The sequence below is a fragment of the Eleutherodactylus coqui genome, chromosome 5, assembly GCF_035609145.1.
Source record: "Eleutherodactylus coqui strain aEleCoq1 chromosome 5, aEleCoq1.hap1, whole genome shotgun sequence".
Taxonomy (NCBI): domain Eukaryota; kingdom Metazoa; phylum Chordata; class Amphibia; order Anura; family Eleutherodactylidae; genus Eleutherodactylus; species Eleutherodactylus coqui.
The window spans coordinates 271,613,178-271,636,443 of NC_089841.1; the positions used below are offsets into that span (position 1 = coordinate 271,613,178).

General features: G+C 46.1%; 1 protein-coding gene across 1 annotated transcript in view; it reads right to left on the reverse strand.

The window, feature by feature from the left end:
* Positions 1-12,940: 12,940 nt before the first annotated feature.
* Positions 12,941-23,266, reverse strand: part of GNG7 (G protein subunit gamma 7) — a 36,325-nt gene continuing 25,999 nt past the window's right edge. The window contains exons 2-3 of the mRNA XM_066604683.1: positions 19,514-19,634; positions 12,941-16,150 (exon numbers count right to left, since the gene is read on the reverse strand). Of these exons, the coding sequence (XP_066460780.1) occupies positions 16,025-16,150; positions 19,514-19,594 (207 nt within the window). The 5' untranslated portion in view covers positions 19,595-19,634 and the 3' untranslated portion in view covers positions 12,941-16,024. The remainder of the gene's footprint in view (positions 16,151-19,513; positions 19,635-23,266) is intronic.

The window sequence follows — 23,266 nt, forward strand, 5'->3', positions numbered from 1 at the left end:
TTTATCACTTGCACATAGTTCTGTGGGGTTATGGGGACTATTGCATGGGGTATGCTTTCATAAATGCCAATTGATGTATGGGCTCTACACGGAGTAGCCACTGAATTACAGACTAATCTAGTCATGCGTTCGACCTGCTTTCTGAAGAGGCAGTTGTTCGTACGCTTGATCTCTAGACTCGTACAAGCTCCTGAGCACCAGTGTTACATCTGTAGGCTCCCCATACTGCACTGGGGCCTTTAGGGAGAAGGAGCGCTGGTATCCTGTTACTTCACTCCATTTACAGAAGCGTCAGATCTGGCCCATTCTGGATCTGAATGGTGCTAAATGGGCCCCACTAACTATAATAATGGCCTTCTGGCTTCCGGCATGCTGCACAACTTCCTGAACAGATTAGTGTGGCACGCTGTGCCATTTCATCCAGGTTTTTGTGCCAAAGGCTCTGAATGGTTCATCTAGTGTAGATGTGAATGTGGCTTCGTTGAGTTCGCATTGATTTTTATGTACCCTTTGCTGCACCATGAAATATGCCAACATTTTAAGGGGCGTAGCAAAGAGGGGCAGCTGAAGGGGCATGTGCCCTGGGTGCCAGAGAATGCCAACCCACCACTGTCGTTGCCAGTGTATTTACATCCAGAGCTAAGGTGATGAATGTTCACCCTGAAATGAAAGCATGCCCATATACAATTCATTTCTCACCTGCTGTAGTCAATCTTGGGTTCTTCAAGTGTATTGTTACATTGTCATCATACATACTGATTGTTATGGATTAAGCAGCATTTTCCTGGCTGATCCGAGTTATCACTAAGGGCTCCCCCACACTTCTGCGAATGTCAATAGGACTTTCGTTAACGCATTGCACAAATTACAAAGCGCCAACTTACGATGCGTTTTTAACATTAGAAAGTTCCATTGACAATCGTGGTAAAAAACCCGCAGGGATATCGCAGCGTTAAAACACAAGTGGGTCGGAGCCGTAACATAGAAATACATCTATAGAAGTCTATCCCTCCACTGGGAATGTGAACGGATAATATGAAACGAATGGATAAAGCAATGAATCCTGAGTCATTTGCTCTAATGGGAATTACATAATGAAAATGTAACATAAGTTAGTCATATATAGCTTCCTAGTGCGTCTATCTGCTCCAACACTTAGATGACAAGTAGGCAGATCTGGTCATTGAAACTAACAGCAACCATAGTAATTCTCTGCACTTACCAAATATAGAAACCCTTACATAACCGTATCTCACGTAAGCAGGAGGGACTATTTCCAGTGTTTGAAGGACCTTCACCTAAAGCTGCTGCTCTACTGAGGAGACCAAACCCAAAGAGACCTCTCTATACTTAGCCAGACCATTAAGGCTAGGTTCACACAAGGCATAATTGCCGTAGACTTTTGGCACAGATATTCCACCTGCGGCTTTAACCTCGGAAGGAGCGAGCAAAATGGCGGCGGCCTCGCTCCTCTCTATAGGGATGGCCACAGCGGAATGCAGGCGGCGAAGCTGCTCCAAAATCCACAGTGAAAGGTTCTGGGTTTTGAGGCTCTGCGGAAAACTCGCGGTATTTCCATGCAGTCGTTCTGCAGGATTTCAGTCGAGGCTGGGTTTACACTTAAGAGATCACATATACTAGATTATTCTATTTAGCTCCAAGCGCCGGCTCTGAACAGATGGACCTCGCTGACTATAATCGGGCCCGTCTAGCTCCGGCATGCAACATGAACCTTTCCCAGACAAAGGTTTTATAAAGAAGAACCAGATACAATCTGTAAGTATCACATAAATGAGACGGAGAGATAAAATACCGCCGTCCGTATTAGTGCTTCCCTCCCAATGATTCGTCCCATGAAACCTAGGCAAGGTTGCCCAGAAGACGGCAGCAAGAAGCTCTGTAGGAATGGGTGAGGGCCAAAGGCTCTAATACACATTACTGAAAAGTCATCTGAACCCGCCAATTTCAGGGAACCATCCAACTGCTGAATGTGTATGGGGCTCCTCGACCTTCCCCTGATGATGATGGGGAAAGAGGGATCAGGCACATTGAGGTTCACCACCCCATCCTTCGTGTTGGCGATATGCTGCATTCCTTGTCCATCCCGGTCCTCATCCCAAGGGGGCTGCAGTGGGAATAGCTTCCCCAGCGGGGCCGATGTGTCTGGTAAATTCTTCCATGTTGGAAATCACTGACATGTAATATGAGGCACTGCACGGCATATATGCTCATATAATATATACATGGCTTACAGTGATGGGACTTATTGCTGAAGCATCAGCGTTCAGCTCCCTTCTACAGTGTTTTGCTTCTGACAATTTTTATGAGGATTTGGAATTATTTATAATCCCAAAATTGAGGATTTGATTCATCCCTATAAAACGCTAAGGCAATTAGTGGGACATCTGTTCTGAGGGAGCAAAGCAATCTTATTAACAAACATATTCCTCCAGATTACGTGTGCAGCTTCTAGAACTCGTGTCCAATGATAAACTAAGAGCAGGATTGGACAAAGCTTTGCTATTAACATATGGATTAAACAGATCAGCTATATGAAAGATTAACACTGTGATATGCACAATGCATGCCAGCACAGCACCTACATGGCACCACTGCACCTACAAGGCGGCGCCGCACCTACATGTCAACACTGCACCTACATGGCAGCACAGCACCTACATGTCAACACTGCACCTACATGGCAGCGCTGCACCTACATGTCAACACTGCACCTACATGGCAGCACAGCACCTACATGTCAACACTGCACCTACAAGGCGGCGCTGCACCTACATGTCAACACTGCACCTACATGGCAGCACAGCACCTACATGTCAACACTGCACCTACAAGGCGGTGCTGCACCTACATGTCAACACTGCACCTACATGGCAGCACAGCACCTACATGTCAACACTGCACCTACATGCCAGCACTGCACCTACATGTCTACACTGCACCTACATGCCAGCACTGCACCTACATGGCAGCACAGCACCTACATGTCAACACTGCACCTACATGGCAGCACAGCACCTACATGTCAACACTGCACCTACAAGGCGGTGCTGCACCTACATGTCAACACTGCACCTACATGGCAGCACAGCACCTACATGTCAACACTGCACCTACATGCCAGCACTGCACCTACATGTCTACACTGCACCTACATGCCAGCACTGCACCTACATGGCGGCACTGCACCTACATGTCAACACTGCACCTATATGCCAACACTGCACCTATATGCCAACACTGCACCTACATGTCAACACTGCACCTACATGGCAGCACTGCACCTACAGGCCAACACTGCACCAACATGCCAACACTGCACCTATATGCCAACACTGCACCTACATGCCAACACTGCGCCTACATGGCAGCACAGCATCTACATGTCAACACTGCACCTACATGTCTACACTGCACCTACATGGCAGCACAGCACCTACATGTCAACACTGCACCTACATGGCAGCACAGCACCTACATGCCAACACTGCACCTACATGGCAGCACTGCACCTACATGGCGGCACTGCACCTACATGCCAACACTGCGCCTACATGATGACACTGCACCTGCATGTCAACACTGCACCTACATGGCGACACTGCACCTACATGCTGGCACTGCATCTAAATGCCAACACTGCACCTACATGTAAACACTGCATCTACATGGCAGCACTGCACCTACATGTTAACACTGCACCTACAGGCCAACACTGCACCTACATGGCAGCACTGCACCTACAGGTCAACATTGCACCTACAGGGCAGCATTGCACCTACATGGCGGCACTGCACATACATGCCAACACTGCACCTACATGTCAACACTGCACCTACATGGCAGCACTGCACCTACAGGCCAACACTGCACCAACATGGCAGCACTGCACCTACATGTCCCTTTTTTCCGGTTTGGCAACAAATGAGTTAAGCTTTGCTGAATTAAATAACTTTAAACCAATAATTAATCCTCTCGCACAAGAGAACATCGGGAACAAATGCTGTGCAGTGTTAGAATGTTTGCGAGAAAATCGCAAGCATATAGCAGCGACAGTGATGTGATTTTCTCGCATCCAAATCTCTATCGCCCATGTGGAAGAGGCCTTAAGTGAATGGAGAGGGGCGGGGGAGAGTGAGGGGTGAAATCTCCTCCAGCCATCTCAGACCCTCTGCTGAGCGAGCCAACATTCGTCCCGTGTAAATGGGCCTTAATATGCATGCTTGACTGATCGCTCAGTGTAAAAAGCAGCCATACAGTATTGAACGGCCGCTGTGTTAAGTGAATGGAGAGGGGTGGGGGAGAGCGAGGAGAGAAATCTCCTGCAGCCGCCCCGGCCCCGATCTGTGAGTGAGCCAGCAATAATCGCTCCTGTGTAACAGCACCGCAGCGAGGACATGCGGGGACGAGTGTCAAGCATCGTTTGCCAAACATTTGTCCCATGTAAATGGGCCTTTATCTGAACATTCAAGTTTATGGGGGATTTGAGGAAGAGAGAGCCTTCTACAAGTTGGTACTGTGCATTCAAGAACATCCCAAGTGCCTAGCGAAATACTATCGTCAGATAGTCACCATTGTTTAGTCTTCCTTCCAATGATTTCTTTCATACATCTTTATGTTGTATGAGCCAAGCGTGTGCTACGCTGCCAGATGCACTGAGATAGCACTTACCTTTAGTGCAAAGTGCCGATGATAGCACCTGTGATGCACCTGTAACCCTGATGACAAATACAACTGAGATTCTGTGACCTACAGCAGCAGATAACCTCACTGATCTCATATTCTTCACCACCTTTACCAGTAAGGGTATCTGCACTCGGCGCACGTGATGGGGCTGATACACAATACCCCCCTGTAACTCTTCTTATGATCCGGCGACATGTATTTTGATCTGCATTGTGAAGGTCGATATCATTGAAAAGCCAAAGTCTGCCATGTAAAATGAAAAGAGACTCGACGTCACTTCTGTATTTCACTACGTCAGGAATAAAACGTGGTCAGGAAGACGGGGACACAGGTTACCTTCACAAATCAGCGGGATGCGAATTGTAAGAGGATGTTGGTGCGAAATACATGTCAGAAAACACACAAGAATCTGTCGTATCAACAAACGGTTAGATGGAAAATGGGAACGATCGCTATTAGAGAGATGAAGCTGTGTGAGCGCAGCCCATGTATGCAGTATGTAGCCACCGGCTACTGATGTCTGCAGGCAGTAAACCGCTCGCTCGCCAGTCACATCAGGGCAGAATGGCCTTTTATATGTAGTGATGGCATCAAGCTGTATGTTACCGAATCTATCAGAAGGTAAACATCTTGTAGCATTATGGAACATGCCATGTTGGCTGAATGTCAGACCCCAACCTGTATAGAGCATCTCTAAAACACGACAGGAACGCACAGCGCTCCGTCTAGCTACAGAAAACCCTTCCTGATAGTGACTCCTCACTGCTGTGTGGGAGAAGCTGACATGGTGTAAATTCTATTCATTTGGTAAAAATTTTTTCAATAAAAACATATTAAACATAAATTGACCATAAAAATATGTCATATTTAGGATATCTGCACCAGGCCGGCCTTTGGGGCGTGCGGCCTGTACTTTGATTAAGGGGAGCCCTCTTCTTATCCAGGGCCGCGCAGCTCTGCTCCTAATGCTCCACCTGCTGGAAAGGGTTAAACTAATACTCTCTAATTAGCTGCGCAGTCCCCATGTGATCTCCACATAGGACACAGTAGCTTCTTCACTCACACCCCCCACCCCTCTAACAGACATCATGTCAGTAAGAGGAACAGGAAGTGCAATACAAGTGCAGCTCCTTTGATTTTAACGGGAGTGAAGCCAACGCTCTCACTTCCTCCTTTGTCCGTTGATGACGACATCCAGTCCGGCTGTTGTGACAGCAGTCCTGGTGATCAGCTGATGGATGAGGATCCCAACCGGCCGGTCACTGACTACCAGTGACCTATCTAGCGGGTAGGTCATCAGTTGAAAAATGGTCAACTATCCCTTTAACTATTTTCATTCAAATCAGCACCTGCAAAATACATTGTTAAAGCCTCGGCATCAGCAAGATGGTTGTAATGTATCCAGCTGGCATTGCACTCTCAGGGTTATGGGACCATGAATATGACTATCACAAACCAATGCTACAGCCTTCGCAGTCTTGGCCAACCTGCAGCTTTCCAACTGTACAACGGTCAGCAAGTTCTGACTTCTGCAAAGTTGTAGCTGTTGAGGTTGGAGACCGCAGGTGGACTGCATGAACTAATATTGTAGGGATGGCAGGTTGAGCGTACTGCGCTGCAGAGTATGGTAGGACTACAAGAACAAACATACGGTACAGCATTTGCCAGCAACGTGAACACTGTTGGCCCCATTCACCTGTGTGGGAGAACGAGGCCGATTGGGAAAAACCTTGTATGAAGGAATGTCCCTGGGGCTGCAGGAGCGGATCACAAATCAGGTTTCCCACAACGTGCGGCTGTGGCTGCGAACTTCCTCATTATACGCGGGGCACCATGTTTTCGGCTGCAGGTGATGCACACCGCCATTAGGCAATTGGTCGAACATAATGAGAAACGTGAAACTGCTCACGGCATTCCTGACATAACTGGAAAGGTGGAGGCGACTTCAGGAATGTATTTAATGACAACTTAATAATAATAACAACACGAAAAGGAATGAGAATATCCCTGCCGAGGCGACACCCTGAAGATACGATGAGGCGGGCTGGAGGGTGATATCCAGCAACGAGGAGGGATATAGGGGGATTGCTTCTGCGGGTCCGTGCTGTGTGGACCAGAGTGCAGTCTGTACAGGGGCTTCTCCGTAGGCCTCATGTACACGGACAGCCCACTAAACCGTTCATTCGCGTAAAGGCCGCATTCAGGTGGCCGAATGAGAGTTTTGCTCCAGACTCTCGGACGTGGCGCGCATTGGACCTCGCACCCGTGAGCTCTCCCAGGTTCTGTTCTTGTCCGAAAATCAAACAACAATAGGAGATGCTTCTTTATTGTTTCTTCATTCTCTCTATTTGTCCTTCATCAGGACTAGCTCAGGTTTGCTTAACCCTTTAATGACCAGCAATTTTCCATTTTCCTCCTTTTTTCATTCCCACGCTACAAGAGCTATCGCCTGTTTAATTTTTTGTTGACAAAGCTGTATAAAGTTTTTTTGTTTTTTTTTTCAGGACGACTTGTATTTTTTAATGGTATAATTTAAAGGGCCACTCTAGCAAAAACACATTTTTTTCAACCCTATCCCCTCGCCTGTCACACTCTGGACGTCTCCAGTCACTTCCCTGCAGTGCAGCCCCCTGTTTGATGCTTATCAGGCACCATCTTTATGCTGAGATGTTTAACTTTCACTTTTCAATCAATGCCATGATACGTAAGTGAAACATTAGATACGGCTCCGTCTCTCACCCTGGATGAGCTTCATAGGCTTTATAATACACTGCTATACTGAAGTATAGCAGTGTATTATAAGAATGATAAAATATGGTGATATTCAAGGCCCCAAGTGGGACAAGATAAAAAAAAAGGAAACCAAAAAAATGCCAACACAAAAGCAAATCTTTAAGGAAAAAAAAGTGTTTTTCTGTGTACAAAAATAGCAAAACATAAACTGTATACACTTTTGTATCGCCGAAATCGTGGCGCCCAGAGAATACTGAATGCCGCAAAAATGAAATCTAAAAAACAAAGGGCAGGATTTCTTTTTCTCAATCCCTCTAAAAAAAATGACTAAAAGTTATACAATGCATTATATGTACCCAAAAATTATGCCACTAGAAAATACAACTCCACAGAAAAGAAGTTATGGCTGCAGGAATGCGACAATGAAAAAAAAACGACACCAGATTCCATGACCGGATTACTTTTACTGTTTGATTGTTTTTTTATTCCAGTTTTAGGGCTCAGTCAGACAAGCCAGATTTTCCCGCAGGTATAGGCGCAGAAAAAAAATTCGCACATAATGTGTAGAAAAAGTCACGTGACCGGGTGCATTTGTACTCACATGTCCTATCTTTTGCAGATGTGAATTTTAAGTGCTTCTAAAAAAAACGGACATGTGACCGCTTTCATTGGAAACCATTGGTTCTAATAGAGCTGTTTTTAAGAGACGTCTATACATGCGTTAAAAAAATGCTTGTCTGAGCCCTTAGGGCTCCAGCCCACTAGCGAGAGTGAGTGAAAACACGTGATTATGAAATCAATGATTTTCAATGGTTTCATACTCATTTGCTTTGTGTGCACTCAAGCCTCGCAGCGTTAAGAAAAACCTGCGCTATTGAATTCAATGAATGGCTGAGCGCTGCTTGTGATTGGCTGAGCGCTGCAACCAATCACAGGCAGTGCTCAGCTGTTATTTAATGCTCACAGTGCTCAGCCAATCAGAGGCAGCACTTTCTGGAAGCGAGGATTTTTCAATCCCCGGCCTCCAGAAGACGGCTGCTGGGGCCAGAGAGAAGAATCGGACCACGCTTCTAGGTGAGTAAATTTTTTTTATTTTACAGCTAGGCATGATTTTTAGGAAAGGGCTTATATTTTTTAAGCACTTCTCTGAAAAACATCACTACGGGGGTTACTTTCAATGGGGCGGCAGCAGCGCTGGTCTAATTGAAAGCAATGTGATAGCATCGCGGACCTTTGCCACAGCTGTGGCAGGGGATTCCTTCATCTCCGCAGTCTCCACGGGGATTAATGAATTCCCTGCCATAGCTGTGTCAGGTGAGCGCAATGTACTCTCTATGTTTTCAATGGGGCTAGCGCTGCTGTTTTTCTTAACGCTGCGAGGCTTGAGTGCACATAACGCAAATGAGAATTAAACCATTGAAAATCATTGGTTTCATAATCATGCATTTTCACTCACTCTCGCATCGCAAGAAAACCTATCGCTAGTGGGCTGGAGCCATTAGAGCAGGGGTCCCCAACCGCCGGTACGCGGACCGGGGCCGGGCCGTTAGGTGTCTACTGCCGGTCCGCGGCACCGCCGGGAACTTTCGTTCTAAAAGGAACAATCCCGCGGCCCCTTCAGCAGCACTCTGCGCTCTCACACAAACCTGCTATAGTGTGAGCGCAGAGCGCTGCTGAAGGGGCCGCTTCCACACATAGCAGGTTAGTGTGAGCGCAGAGCGCTGCTGAAGGGGCCGCTTCCACACATAGCAGGTTAGTGTGAGCGCAGAGCGCTGCTGAAGGGGCCGCATATATTGTATTTCAGCCGCACTTCAGTAGCGGTGAGCGATTCCAGCAACCTCATTGGTTGTTGGGTACACCCCCCCCCACACACACACCTCAAACTGGGGTGTGTGTACCCAACAACCAATGAGGTTGCTGAAATCGCTCTCCGCTACTGAAGTGCGGCTGAAATACAATGGTCCTTGCTGGTGTGGAAGCAGCTGCCGCAACCAATCACAAGGCGCCTTCTTGAAGCGCTGAGGACTGCAGCACCAAACAACAGAGCGTCCCACGAGTAGGAGGAAGAGCAGCCTCTGTGCAAGCAGCAGCAGCCTCCGCGCCTGAATACCTCTTAGGACCTAGGTCAGTTTTCAAGGTAATCCTGTCGGGGAGGAGGGGGAGTAAATTATATGCTGCCCTATGTGTGTGCTGGGGGGGGGGGGAGTAAATTATATGCTGCCCTATGTGTGTGCTGGGGGGGGGAGATAAATTATATGCTGCCCTATGTGTGTGCTGGGGGGGGGAGTAAATTAATATGCTGCCCTATGTGTGTGCTGGGGGGGGGGTAGTAAATTATATGCTGCCCTATGTGTGTGCTGGGGGGGGGGGGGGTAGTAAATTATATGCTGCCCTATGTGTGTGCTGGGGGGGGGGTAGTAAATTATATGCTGCCCTATGTGTGTGCTGGGGGGGGGGGAGATAAATTATATGCTGCCCTATGTGTGTGCTGGGGGGGGAGTAAATTAATATGCTGCCCTATGTGTGTGCTGGGGGGGGGTAGTAAATTATATGCTGCCCTATGTGTGTGCTGGGGGGGGTAGTAAATTATATGCTGCCCTATGTGTGTGCTGGGGGGGGTAGTAAATTATATGCTGCCCTATGTGTGTGCTGGGGGGGGGAGATAAATTATATGCTGCCCTATGTGTGTGCTGGGGGGGAGTAAATTATATGCTGCCCTATGTGTGTGCTGGGGGGGGGGAGTAAATTATATGCTGCCCTATGTGTGTGCTGGGGGGGGGGGAGATAAATTATATGCTGCCCTATGTGTGTGCTGGGGGGGGGAGTAAATTAATATGCTGCCCTATGTGTGTGCTGGGGGGGGGGGTAGTAAATTATATGCTGCCCTATGTGTGTGCTGGGGGGGGGTAGTAAATTATATGCTGCCCTCTGTGTGTGCTGGGGGGAAGTAAATTATATGCTGCCCTATGTGTGTGCTGGGGGGGGGGGAGATAAATTATATGCTGCCCTCTGTGTGTGCTGGGGGGAAGTAAATTATATGCTGCCCTATGTGTGTGCTGGGGGGGTGGGGAAGTGAGTTATATGCTGTCCTATGTGTGTGCTGGGGGGGAGGGGGAGATAAATTATATGCTGCCCTATGTGTGTTCCCGGGGGGGGGGGGGGGAGAAGTAAATTATATTCTGCCCTATGTGTGTGCTCGGGGTGGGGGTGGGGGGGAGATAAATTATATACTGCCCTATGTGTGTGCTCGGGGTGGGGGTGGGGGGGAGATAAATTATATACTGCCCTATGTGTGTTCCGGGGGGGTGGAGATAAATTATATGCTGCCCTATGTGTGTACTGCCAGACGGAGGGGGGGGGGATATATTATACTGCCCTATGTGTGTACTGTCAGGAAATTCTAAATGTCATAATTAAATATGTACTAAACTCCAACCCCCTTCATAACCCCGCCCCATATAACCAAAGCCCCGCCCATGTCCCATCCAACCCTGCCGGGCCTTGTAAAAATAGTTTTGTTTGAAGCCGCTCCCTGGTGCTAAAAAGGTTGGGGACCACTGCATTAGAGAACCAAATGAACAGAAATAACTATTTTGGCATTTCCCTTTTTAGTTTTTTTTTTTTAGGAATTTTCTGTGCTTGTAATATTTTATAGTTGTTTTGGATATGGCAATACAAATTATTTGTAGTTTTTCTGTTATTTTTTTTAGCATTAAAAGCCTTGAATAATGGGAAAACCTTTTTTTTATTTTTTCTGTAATAATATTTAGATGACTGTGGCATCTTCAGGGTTAGAAGGTGTAGAGGAGTGATTAGATGAGCTCATCTTTTCACTCATTTTCTCCACATATGACAATCAAAGAGTAAATTGCTCTCTGATTGATGTATGGTGATAACATGAACATAAGTTCATATCCCTCCTCCTTTGGGACAGGGAGATAAACAAGGGAATCTCTGCTCTCCTGGCTTACCCCCCCTCTCTCCTCTGCCTGAAAATGACAGCTGTAAATTCAATATTCCTGACCTCCCTTTAAATGTCTGTCGCTCCGATTCTGTAACTGTTACTTACATCCTGTATTGACAACAAAAGCATGTTGATCGCCCCGATAGAACCAGCTCTGTTCATCCACAACGATAATGTCCTTCTCCTGCAGAACAGACAGCGCTCGTCCCGAACCGGAGGGGTTCACACTCGTTACCATAGGGGTTCACTGCATCCAAAATCCCTGATTACCCAGTCCCATTATCTGTCGATTCTCCCCTACATTATCTCTCCTCTCTCATGAATGAGGTTGACCTTGTTGCTACAGAATAACACGGATGTTCCATGTAACCGATGCATGAAGGAAATCACACATGACTAAAACTCTAAGTAAAATGTAGTGAGTCTTTATTGAAGTAAACATTGTAACGGCTACATCACAAAATATATAGTTACAGAGCAAAGTATTTGGCACATGATCAAATTGGACAGTAAGATTGCAAGAATTAATGTGGAGATTAACACTGTACAGATAATTAGTGAGTTATCAACAAGTTCGTTAAACAGGCAAAAGAACGCAAGGTTGGAAAATATTGTATACACCAAGAATAGGAAAGGAACTTGTAAACACTTAAAGAATACCGAGCCGATCACCGCGGGTTAGTATAATACAGCATATAATATAGATCACACCGACACCGAATACCATTCACTACAAAGGGAGCCGCTAGAGGTACGATGTCTGTATCAGAATACTGCGGACACAGTAGGGAACACCACAAAACACAAAGGGGGAACTCCCCAATGCTACTGGGGTCTAATCTGAAGATCAGGGCTTCTGTACAGCATCTGGATTGTAATAGGAGAAGAAGCTACTGATGGAAGTCTGTAGTAATGGAGTCACGTGACAATCAGGGATTTGAACTGCTGGAAACTCTGAATATATTACGCAATTACAAATCAATATATAGGGATGAACCACTTGGGCTGGATTTGGAAGAGTAATGCCCATTTTAGCCCCTTGAAAGAGGATTAGCTTGTGATGTTGTCTACTCGACCGTCACGTTGTATGGCCTGTTGACAATACAATTAGAGATGAGCGAGCATACTCGTTAAGGCGATTTACTCGAGAAAGTATCGCCTTTTTCGAGTACCTGCTAGCTTGTCCCTGAAGATTCGGGGGGGGGGGGCTGCGGGGGTGAGCGGGGGGTTGCAGAGGGGATCGGGAGGGAGAGAGAGATCTCTCTCACTCTTCACCCCGCTCCCCTCTGCCGCCCCCCCGAATCTTCAGGGACGAGCCAGCAGGTACTCGAAAAAGGCAATGCTCTCTCGAGTAAATCGCCTTAACGCGTATGCTCGCTCATCTCTAAATACAATGTATTTCTCTTGTGAAGTTGCGCTGGAGGACAGCTATTGATGCTGGCTACATGTTGATAGATCTTGGCTAGGGAATGTACTGTGTACCGTCAGTAAGGACTACAATTTGCTACAATCCAGCTAATTAATGGCCCATAAGCAGGAGACATGAGAGGTGCTGGTTTTATTGTTACTGTACAGTAAAAGTATCGCTCTTGTGATGGCACATGATTTCCGTCTATGACGTCACAGTCTTAGCGTTACGACTCATATATTATGTTTCACGTAACAGAAGAAGTCTTATTGTTGTAGCGCTTCAAGTATCAATGGGCATTCTATAAAACAAGACATTAGAGTATATAAAGGGGTTGTAGGAAACCTTATAGATTTAACTTAATACCAGTTTACCAAACATATAAAATTAATGGCACCACGGGACTGGAATCGCCATTTGTTTCATTCCATTAGGAATTATGTATGACCCATACAAAACACGTGAGGAAATTCATGGAGATGTAGAACTGCGAGTCTTACAAAAGATTCGACTTATCTCATTTATCTCATGAATTTCTTTTTACTATAGGCTGGAATGTAATCGAGCGCTTGTACCTTCATACATGACCACAAGGGAAAGAGGTTACCTTTTGTAGAACAAGCTTGAAATGTGTATTTCATGTGACACCTAGCTTGTATTTAGACATCCGGAATATATAAAACTACATGGAAAATGTAAAGTAAAAACGAGGAGTTACAATTAGAGATGAGCAAGTATACTCAATAAGGCAAACTACTCGAGCGAGTAGTGCCTTAGTAGAGTATCTGCCCGCTCGTCTCTAAAGATTCGGGTGCCGGCCATGGGCGGGGAGCGGCGGGGAGGAACGGAGGGGAGATCTCTCTCTCCCTCTCTCCCCCCCGCAACTCACCTGTCACCCGCGCCGGCAGCTGAATCTTTACAGACGAGCGGGCAGATACTCTACTAAGGCACTACTTGCTCGAGTAGTTAGCCTTAGCGAGTATATTCGCTCATCTCTAGTTACAATGTCTTCATTCACAAAGGGTTGTATCATCTCATAGTTTTCTTCATCCTCCTGTGTAAATCAAACCTAAATTGCTTTGTCTGTCACAGCCGCCTTTACGCTAAAAGTACAGGCTGAGTGGACAATGCTTGCAGCTTCCCAATGCCAACTGTTAAAAGACTCCAACAGATTCACTAAAGTAAATAGAAGGAAAAGGCAGGGGGTTGTATGGTGCATCTACCGGACAGAGAAGTGAGAAAATACAAAGCAGGATAGGTGACGATGGACCAAAGTTATGGATGGCTCAATCTCGAATACGAACTACAGCTGTACAGCGCAGATCTGACACTTACAGAAGTGTTCAAAAATAGCAGTGAGTTTGGATAGCAAGTAAAGCACAAAATCATCGTAAGAACTTCCATAAATGCTCTGGAGATCCTACACATTCAACTCCAGATCAAAACAATAACACAACGAATCTAGTTTGTGTTCATCCTTTACAGAAAGTAAAGAAAAGGGGTTTTTTTTGTCTGTTCAAAAACTAGCAGTGACCGCATTTTTCTATAAAAACTCAAAAATATATAAAGTGTAAAAATGGTAAAGATTTCAGTTGACTTTGAATTACTGAACTGATATTTCGTGGCCTCACCATTGTTTCTGAGAACTTCTTGACATCTGTGTTGCATTGAGTCTACCAACTTCTGGCACCTCTGAGCAGGTATTCCAGTCCAGGAAGATTTGACTACATTCCACAGTTCTTCTACATTTTTGGGTTTTGCCTCATAAACAGCATTTTTTTATGGCACCCCACAAGTTTTCTATAGGATTGAGGTCCGGGGGTTGGGCTGGCCACTCCGTTACCTCAATCCTGTTTGTCTGTAACCAAGATGTGGTCCGCTTACTGGTGTGTTTTAGGTTATTGTCATGTTGAAACACCCACTTCAGGGGCATTTCTTCTTCGGCATTGGGCAACCTGGTCTCAAGTATTTTGATATATTCAAACTGATCCCTGATCTTTCGTATGTGATAAATAGGGCCAACACCGTGGTATGAGGAACATTCCCACATCATGATTTTTGTACCACCATGCTCTACTGTCTTCACAGTGGACGGTGGCTTCAATTTAGTGCTTGGGGGTCGTCTGACATACTGTCTACGGCCACTGAACCCAAAAAGAACAATTTTGCTTTCATCGGTCCACAAAATGTTGTGCCATTTCTCTTTGGGCCAGTCAATGTGTTCCTTTGCAAGTTTTAACCTATTCGAGACATCTCTTTTTTTCAACAATGGGACTTTGCGGAGAATTCTTGCTGGTAGCTTGGCTTCACTGAACCGTCTTCTGATGGTCGCAGGACTCACAGGTAAGTTCAGCTCTTGCTCGATCTTTCTGGAGGGGATCAGCAGCTGAGTCTTTGCCACTTTGGCTATTCTTCGATCCATTTGAACAACAGTTCCCCGCTTCCTTCCGCATCTTTCAGGTTGGGGTTGCCACTTCAAGGCATTTGAGATCATTTTAGCTGAGCAGCCTATAATTTGCTGAACTTCTCTACATGTTTTTCCCTCTCCAATCAACTTTTTATTCAAAGTACGTTTTTCATCAGGACAATGTCTGGAACGACCCATTTTCACCAGTATTTCAGAAGGAAATGCTCTATAACCAACATGTGCAACATTTGCCAAATAAGGGCCAAAATTACCCCGTTATTCCACAGAATTAAGGACTTCACCAATGTAGCTTCTCACTGCTATTTTTTTAGAAAAGGTAATGATTTAATTACTTAGATTGACCGGCACGTCCTAATTGTTGGCTCCGCTTTTTTTTTTCTATGACTCTACCACACTTACAAGTAAATTACTTGCTATGAAGAAATATCACTTCCACCAAAAACAGTGATTTATCAGGTTAAGGTTGAACTGCTATGTTTTTGAACACTACTGTATATTTACAGCAAATCCTCTCTTTAGATACTACTGGCACAAATGTTTTGCCCCCAAAATACACACACAAGAAAATAATAAAGCCTACCATTGCAGTCATCTGAATGTATCAACGTCACATTAGAAAGTGTCTCTCGTATAATGTGCAAGACTGGGTTCTTTTATTTTGCAGCTGGCAAAATATTTAGCTATCTGAGTAATCTGCAGATTATGGTTATCTTGGAAATGATCTGATCATCTGTCTCGAATGTCATCAGCTGGTCAAGAAACTGCTGGAATACTTGGAAGAGGTAAATTATAGAATAGAGCATGGCTTTTTGTCCTTGAATGGGTTCTCTGACGTTGGCACTCCAACCAGCAGCGGATCATTTTTGGCATGCTGCTCGCAGTAGTTCATAAGTTCTGCCGCCGCTTTAGAAACCTAAACAAGTACATGAAGACAATTACTTTATGGATTTCAGATGAAAGGTGATACTTAAATCATTCATACAACAGATTTCATTCAGCTGGACAACTGAATTTATTAATGGCCAATATATAGGAGGTAGAGATGAGCGAGTATACTCGCTAAGGGCAATTACTCGATCAAGCATTGCCTTTAGCGAGTACCTGCCCACTCGGGAGCAAAGATTCGGCTGCCGGCGGCGGGCAGGGAGCTGCGGGGGAGAGTGGGGAGGAAAGGAGGGGAGATCTCTTTCTTCCCCCCAGCTCCCCCCTGCTGACTGCCGCAACTCACCTGTCACCCGCGCCGGCAGCCGAACCTTTTCTCCCGAGCGGGGAGATACTCGCTAAGGGCAATGCTCGATCGAGTAATTGTCCTTAGCGAGTATGCTCGCTCATCTCTAATAGGAGGCCTAAATTAGGTGTGCTGTATAGTAACATAGTATGTGAAGACGACAAAAGACATATGTCCATCCAGTTCAGCCTATTAGTCTTTCAACGTTGATCCAGAGGAAGGCAAAAAACCCCAATGAAGTAGAAGCCAATTTTCCTAATTTATTGGAAAAAATTGCTTTCTGACTCCAATCCGGCAATCAGAATAATCCCCGATTCAACAAACCTTCTTTAGTTATGATATGAGTGATCTTATTGTATCTTGAGTGATCTTATTGCCTATTGCACCTTATCTTATAGGTACAGAGCTGGCTAAAGTTGATCTCTATCTACCAGTTCTTCATAGAATAACAACCAATGGGTTGTGATGTTGAGTCTCAATGAATGTTTCTTCTGGTAGCCCTGCTTATGAGGGCTTACAATCTACAAGGAAGGACGGTGGAGGCTGCCGATATGCTATTGTGGTGGCAGTAGGGTTTTTTGTATGTTGTAACCTCTTCTGGATAGGCGGGATTTTAGGTTTCCTTTGAAGGTTTCGAAGGTTGGGGAGAATTTGATAATTGGGGACAGAGAGCTAGAGTATAAGGGACACACAAGAGAAATCTTGGAGACAATTGTGTGGGAAGCAGAGAAGAATAGAGCAGGTCTTGTAAAGACCAAAGATTATGTGTGAGGAGGTGACATGACATTAGAGATAATATTTAGAACATAGTTGGCTGGACAATGGGTAGCCAGTGAAGGGGAATGGCAGAGGAGTAACGAGAGGAGCGGTGGATTAGCTGGGCAGCAGAGTTGAGGATGGATTGGGGGGGGGTGCAAGAATATTTGATGCAGGAGTTGAGTGAAGTGAGAGCAAAATGATGACTTCAGTGTTCTCTATGTTTTAGACAATAAGAAGAAGGATATTGCTGATAGACATTCTGGAGAGCAGAGAATATCTGTTCCAGAGAGGTCGATTTAAGTGTCATCAACATAAAAGTAGTAATGAAAGCTGTGATATTCCATAAACTGTGCTAAGCCAAAGCTGTAGATGGAGAAGAGTAGTAGTCCTACGACAGAGCCTTGAGGGGCACCAACAGAGACGGAAAGGCAAGGATGTGGTGTGCAAGTGGGAGACACTTAATATTCGGGCAGTTAGGTATGAGGAGATCCAAGAGAAGGCCAAGTCTGTGATGCCATGGGAGAAGAGAGTTTGTAACAGTAGGGAGTGGTTGACTGTGTTGACGGCAGAAGACAGGTCTAGAAGGAGGAGCACAGAGTAATGTTTTAAGGCTTTCATGGTTAGCAGATCATTAGTGGTTTCCGTACAGCGGTGGGAATGGAAGCAAGATTGCATTCAATCAAACACAGAGTTGGATAAGAAGTGGGACGATAGCTGAAGGTGGCCATGCTGATACTGTTTATATGTGTTTGACCTATGTGGCAAAGTCTCGGGCAGAGATAGGAGGTGTGGAAAAGAGTATTGGGGGGCGAGGTGCGGGGAGGGGGGATGAGAGTTATAGGTGTTAAATAGTTGTTTGGGGTTTTGCAACAGATCGAATATAAAAGTAGTGAAGTAGTTCTGTTTGGCAGAAGTGAGTGCAGTCTAGATGTTGAGAACTGCTTGTTTGTGAGTTGTAAGGTTTCCCGATGGGTCTTCTTCCATCGCTGCTCTACAACTCTGGAAGTTGTAGAGCCTCAGTTTCTTCTTTATTAGATCAACGAGCCAGGGTTGCCTATTGATTCATCAAGTTCTTCTATGTGCGAGAGGCTGATAGACTCGAGAACTGAAGTTACTGTTGTGTTATAGACCATGGCATCTGCATTGTGAAGAGAAGAAGAGGCAGAGAGTGGTAGAAAGGAGGCAAAGAGTGTCTGACAATCAAGATGTTTGAGACTCTTGGAGGTTGTGCTAGTTTCTTGATTGGGGGTACTTGAAGAGAAAAGGGAAGAGAATGTGATTAAATGGTGGTCAGATAGCAGGAGAGGCGAGTGGGAGGTTAGATGGAGATCGGAGGCAGTAAAAATAAGATCTAGTGTATAATCCTCTCTGTGTCTGGCTGTGGAGGACTATTGTCAGAGACTAAAAGAGGAAAGCAGTGCTAGGGATTAGGAGGTAGCGACAATTTCCTACTACTGCCTTCCTCCTTTGGCCTCTCACAATAGTAGAAACATATGTGTCAATGGAGATATTGAAGTCACCCATTGGTGCTTACATTTGGTTAAACTCCCCATTCCGCAATGTAAATCACTGTCATAGGTTATCTGGACGTTACTGGATAATAAAAAGTTTAGAGAGACGGGAGAAAAAAATCAGTTTTCCTGAATTCTGTGTATAATCTAGACTTATGGGCAATTACATAATAATAAGTTGAATGCTCTGAAGAATGTATCGAAATGTCCACTTCCATGGAATCCGTAAGGAATCCGTTGGTAGATATGGTGGGAACATGCTGGAACTTGGTAATTCTGTACAATCTCCAGTGTCTGATACATTTTGGAAGCATCGTTACTCTTCCACCATATGGGTCCTCGTCTTTACACTTCAGAACATCAGGTTTGCCATAATGAGAGCTGAGCTGTCCGTCTGGAATGGCATACCGTGTGCTGAAGGTCTTCAGATCCTCGTCTTCTAGTAGTCAATGTCTCTTTTCTGTACAGGTTGTACATTACTCATATCACATACTGTACATCCAGCAGCCCAGGATGACACACTCAGAACTCACTGTACTATTACTGCTGAAGGGAATGCACTAGTGAGCGAACACATCACTACTAGTGTGAATCACATATAGAGATGACTGTCTGCAAAGGGCCATAGGAGCCGTCCTTGTAGAAGAGCCGGCGCTCCAGATGGACAGTTAATCAGGCGAGATCAAACATGATTAAAACTGGTAAAATCCTCTGACCTTACAGTAATCAGGTTTATCACAGCAGAATCATGGCAGCCGAGCGGAATGTGTCAATATACCTTGATTCTCTCGATACCGGCCTCGATACGGAGTTGCTCCACCAGCTTTCGAGCCTGTGCTATGTTGTTAGAGGTTGACATTATCTGCCATCAGATCTTCATTCACAAACTGGAGAATTGTCTGCAAAATGAATGGAATATTGAGAATGTTCCGCCGATCAGTCTGTTTAATGCAGATTATGGACACAATGAGTAAACTAATGGCAACACTTGTAAGGATTGTGTTCTGGAAAGGTCCGATGAGGAGGAATGTTTGGGACCGCAGCGCTTCGAGGTCTTCTCTTCTCAGAGTGGACACCCCACTGGCGATATTTTCTTTCTTGCGCTGCGAGAGCACGAGAAAACTCTCGCCTCGCAGCGCAAGAAAGACGCCGAGATACAAGCGGCATATCGCCAGTGTTTTCAATGGGGCCAGCGGCAGCAGCGCTAGCCCCATTGAAAACATAGGGATAATAGCACGGACTTCTGCCACAGCTGTGGCAGGAGTTTCCGTCATCCCTGCGGGGTCCGCGGCATTCTCCATTTCTTTTCAATGGGGCTAGCGCTGCTGCCGCTGGCCCCATGGCGATATCCCGGCGTGATGCCAGTTTTTTTCTCGCACTGCGCTGCGAGACTTTTCCTTTACTCTCGCAGCGCAGTGGAGAAAAAAACGGCAGTGGGTGTGAGCCCTCAATCAGATGCCTTATTTCTTACAACTCAATGAACAGTAGTATACTGCAGCAAATACACGCCGGACAATCAACTATACTCCAAAGTTGGGGAACAAGACAACTCCGTGCAATCACCATAGATGGGCTCAACATAACGCTTCTGAAATGGCCGTCTGATCCAACACATACAAGTGACCTCATGTATACATGCACATCTTGATTACCTATTATTGCCAAAATCGGAGACAGGGGTACAGCTAAGGACATGTATCAGCACTCCCCAACAGACAGCGGGTTATGTAACTAGTCTGTCATGTTAATTGTGCTGTCTTAATAAAACATTGTGAACATCACACATGTGATCCAATGGATACAATGTAACTACATATGTGTAAAAAGATGACTGTAACTTTAAGGGCTTCTACATTTGTAGCCACCAGTGCCCAGCTACTGGAGAACATTCGTGATTGTTCCCAGCAAGAGAGACCAAGTGATCTTGTAGATATGAGAGCTTTTAATGGCCAACAAAAATACACGATGTTACAGCGAGCTTTCAAACCTCTCCAGATCCTTCCTCAGGCAAAATAAAACAGATCTGGATGGGGCATATATATATATACAAATACGCCCCATTCAAGAACCCGGAGTAGGTTGGAAAGCTCGCTGTAACATCGTGTACTTTTGTTGGCCACATCTATAAGATGACTTGGCTTCTCTTGCTGGGAACAATCACACGTTGCTCTACTGGCGACAGCGGGCCGAACTTTGTGATGTCTATACAGTATGAATGCTGCAGTTGCGCTGTATGGCATGTGATGACACATGTACAGCTATTCAGCAGTGGCTACAAGGTACAATGACTGCTGTGCATGTGAAATATCCAGTATCCCCATACTTCTTGGTCCTCAAGATCCCATCTCGGACCCAAAAGGTATTGGGGTCCTTGTAGACAGCTCTAGCAAGACTGCATTGGAAATGGTCCTCTATAGAGGGGTGTTCCCCTCAAAGCAGAGGGCCGGTATACATGAGATATAAGGCATCGACAGTCCATCACAGAAACATCTGGCCTGCATTAGGGGTGTCCTCTTAAGGTCGGCTCTCATGAACATAATTCGCTGCGTGCCACCTGCATGAGACAGTTGTGCGGCATGCAGCAAGTACAGAATGACACAGCGTACTTGCTGCACGCTGCCAATCGCCATGCACTATCTTGCCGTGTATGCAAGCGTAATAAGTGCCAAGATAGAACATGCTGGATGCGTAGCAGACTGCACCTATTTCAGAACACTCTGCTCTTCCTATTGGTATAGCTTGCTGTCACATCTGCGCTCGGGTTCTGTTCTGCTCCGTTCGGGGAGCAGGAAAGGGGCATTACCAGCCGAACAGCGCTGAAGGGACCCCATTGACTATAATGCGGTCTGAGCCGTTCCCTCTCAGCGGCCCGCACGCAGCGCTATTTCTTCTGGTATTTTGTGCCGGATCTGCAGTGGAAGCTTCTGGACGGAGGTTCTGGTGCCGATGTGAGTGCGGCCGGGGGGCTCCGTTCACAAGGGTGCTTTATCTCTCTCAGGGGTTCTGCTGTTTTTGGTGGAAGCTGCTGACCCCCATCACAAGTCAATGAGGTGCGATGGCGCGTAACGGACGGAGGCCAGGCCATCACCTGGATGTAGCTGAGTCACCAAAAAGAAAAGGGGTGCAAAACAAATGTTCCCAAACACAATACCTAATATTCAGTAAATCTACCCTAAAACAAAATCAGCTAATGCCAACAATTACCACTAAGCGCCCCAGAGGAAATGACATAATCATCAGTATGGGTCAACAATAGTTGATTGGCTGGGGTTTGCTACTCGGGACCCCGACCGATCACCTGTGTGGGTGCATGCTGTCATCACCGCAATTACAGAGGTCGGAGCCAAACCCTCCGCACCGACCTCCATGTAGTGGCCGGCGCTTGTAACTGCAGGCACGGCTCGCGTTGATTTCAATGAGACTCCAGTCTGCAGTTACCAGCGCCGGCCACTACATGGAGGTCAGCGCTGCTTCCGCTCGACCTCTGTTATTGCAGCGTTGACAGCTTGCGTCTGCACAGCTGATCTGTCAGGGTCCCCGAGTGGCGGACCCCGGGCGATCAACTATTAATGACCTATCATCATATTTTTGACCCCTTTAACCCTTTCCAGTCCAGTTTCCCTGCCACCCGCATCCTCCCCTGCTCTTATTTATTTTGGGTGGGAAAGAGCGTTGTGGATTCCTTGGAATTACTTAACAGAAACCCATAAAAATGAACTCAAATGATGATTAGCAATATCTGTGTAATACAGTGCCATACAGAAGCATCCTACAACTGCATACAATGTGTATAGTGCGCGCTTCAACACTATGCAGGACAGAGCTCCAGAGTCAGAGGCTGCTCACTGTGCAGGTGAGTGCGCCATGGAATCTGATGAAGCACTCACCTGCGTACTGTAACATATACATGCAGAACGACATCGGAGCTATACAGGGAAATCTGAATGTCAGACGAGGGCCAACACTGGATTGGGAAGGGTTAAAACTAAAGGCCCTTTTACACGTTCTGATGATTGGTGCAAACAACATTCTTTTTCCAGATCATCAGCCCATGTGGGCATCAGCGAACAAATAAGCAAACCCGTCTCTTGCGGGCATTGAAATGCCCGCTGGTCAGCACCAAGTCTCCCCGCCCTGCCGCCGTATGAGGATGAATGCCTTCAGTACCGCTCGTTGGCCTCCATACTAGCAGTAATCTGCCCATGTGACGGCCGACATGCTCATTGTGGTGTTCTAGGAGGTGGGCACCATGCAGGGCAGCCTGTGGATGTGGCATGTGATGTGGGCACAGGTGTGGGCTTCCTTACTGTCATAAAGAGTTCGGCAGACCTGCCTGATAACTATTGTCATTGGAATCTACATAAATGTTAGTTTCAGTCATTTGCATGAACAGAAGTTAAATAAAGCAAGAGCTTGCTGAGACACGCGGGCCGCCGCCGCCCGCCGCCGCCTCGGGATGGTGAGGCATCGCGCAGGTATGGCCGCCTTCTATGCTTTCTCTTTCCCATCTTCTAATAGTGGCAGGAAGTAA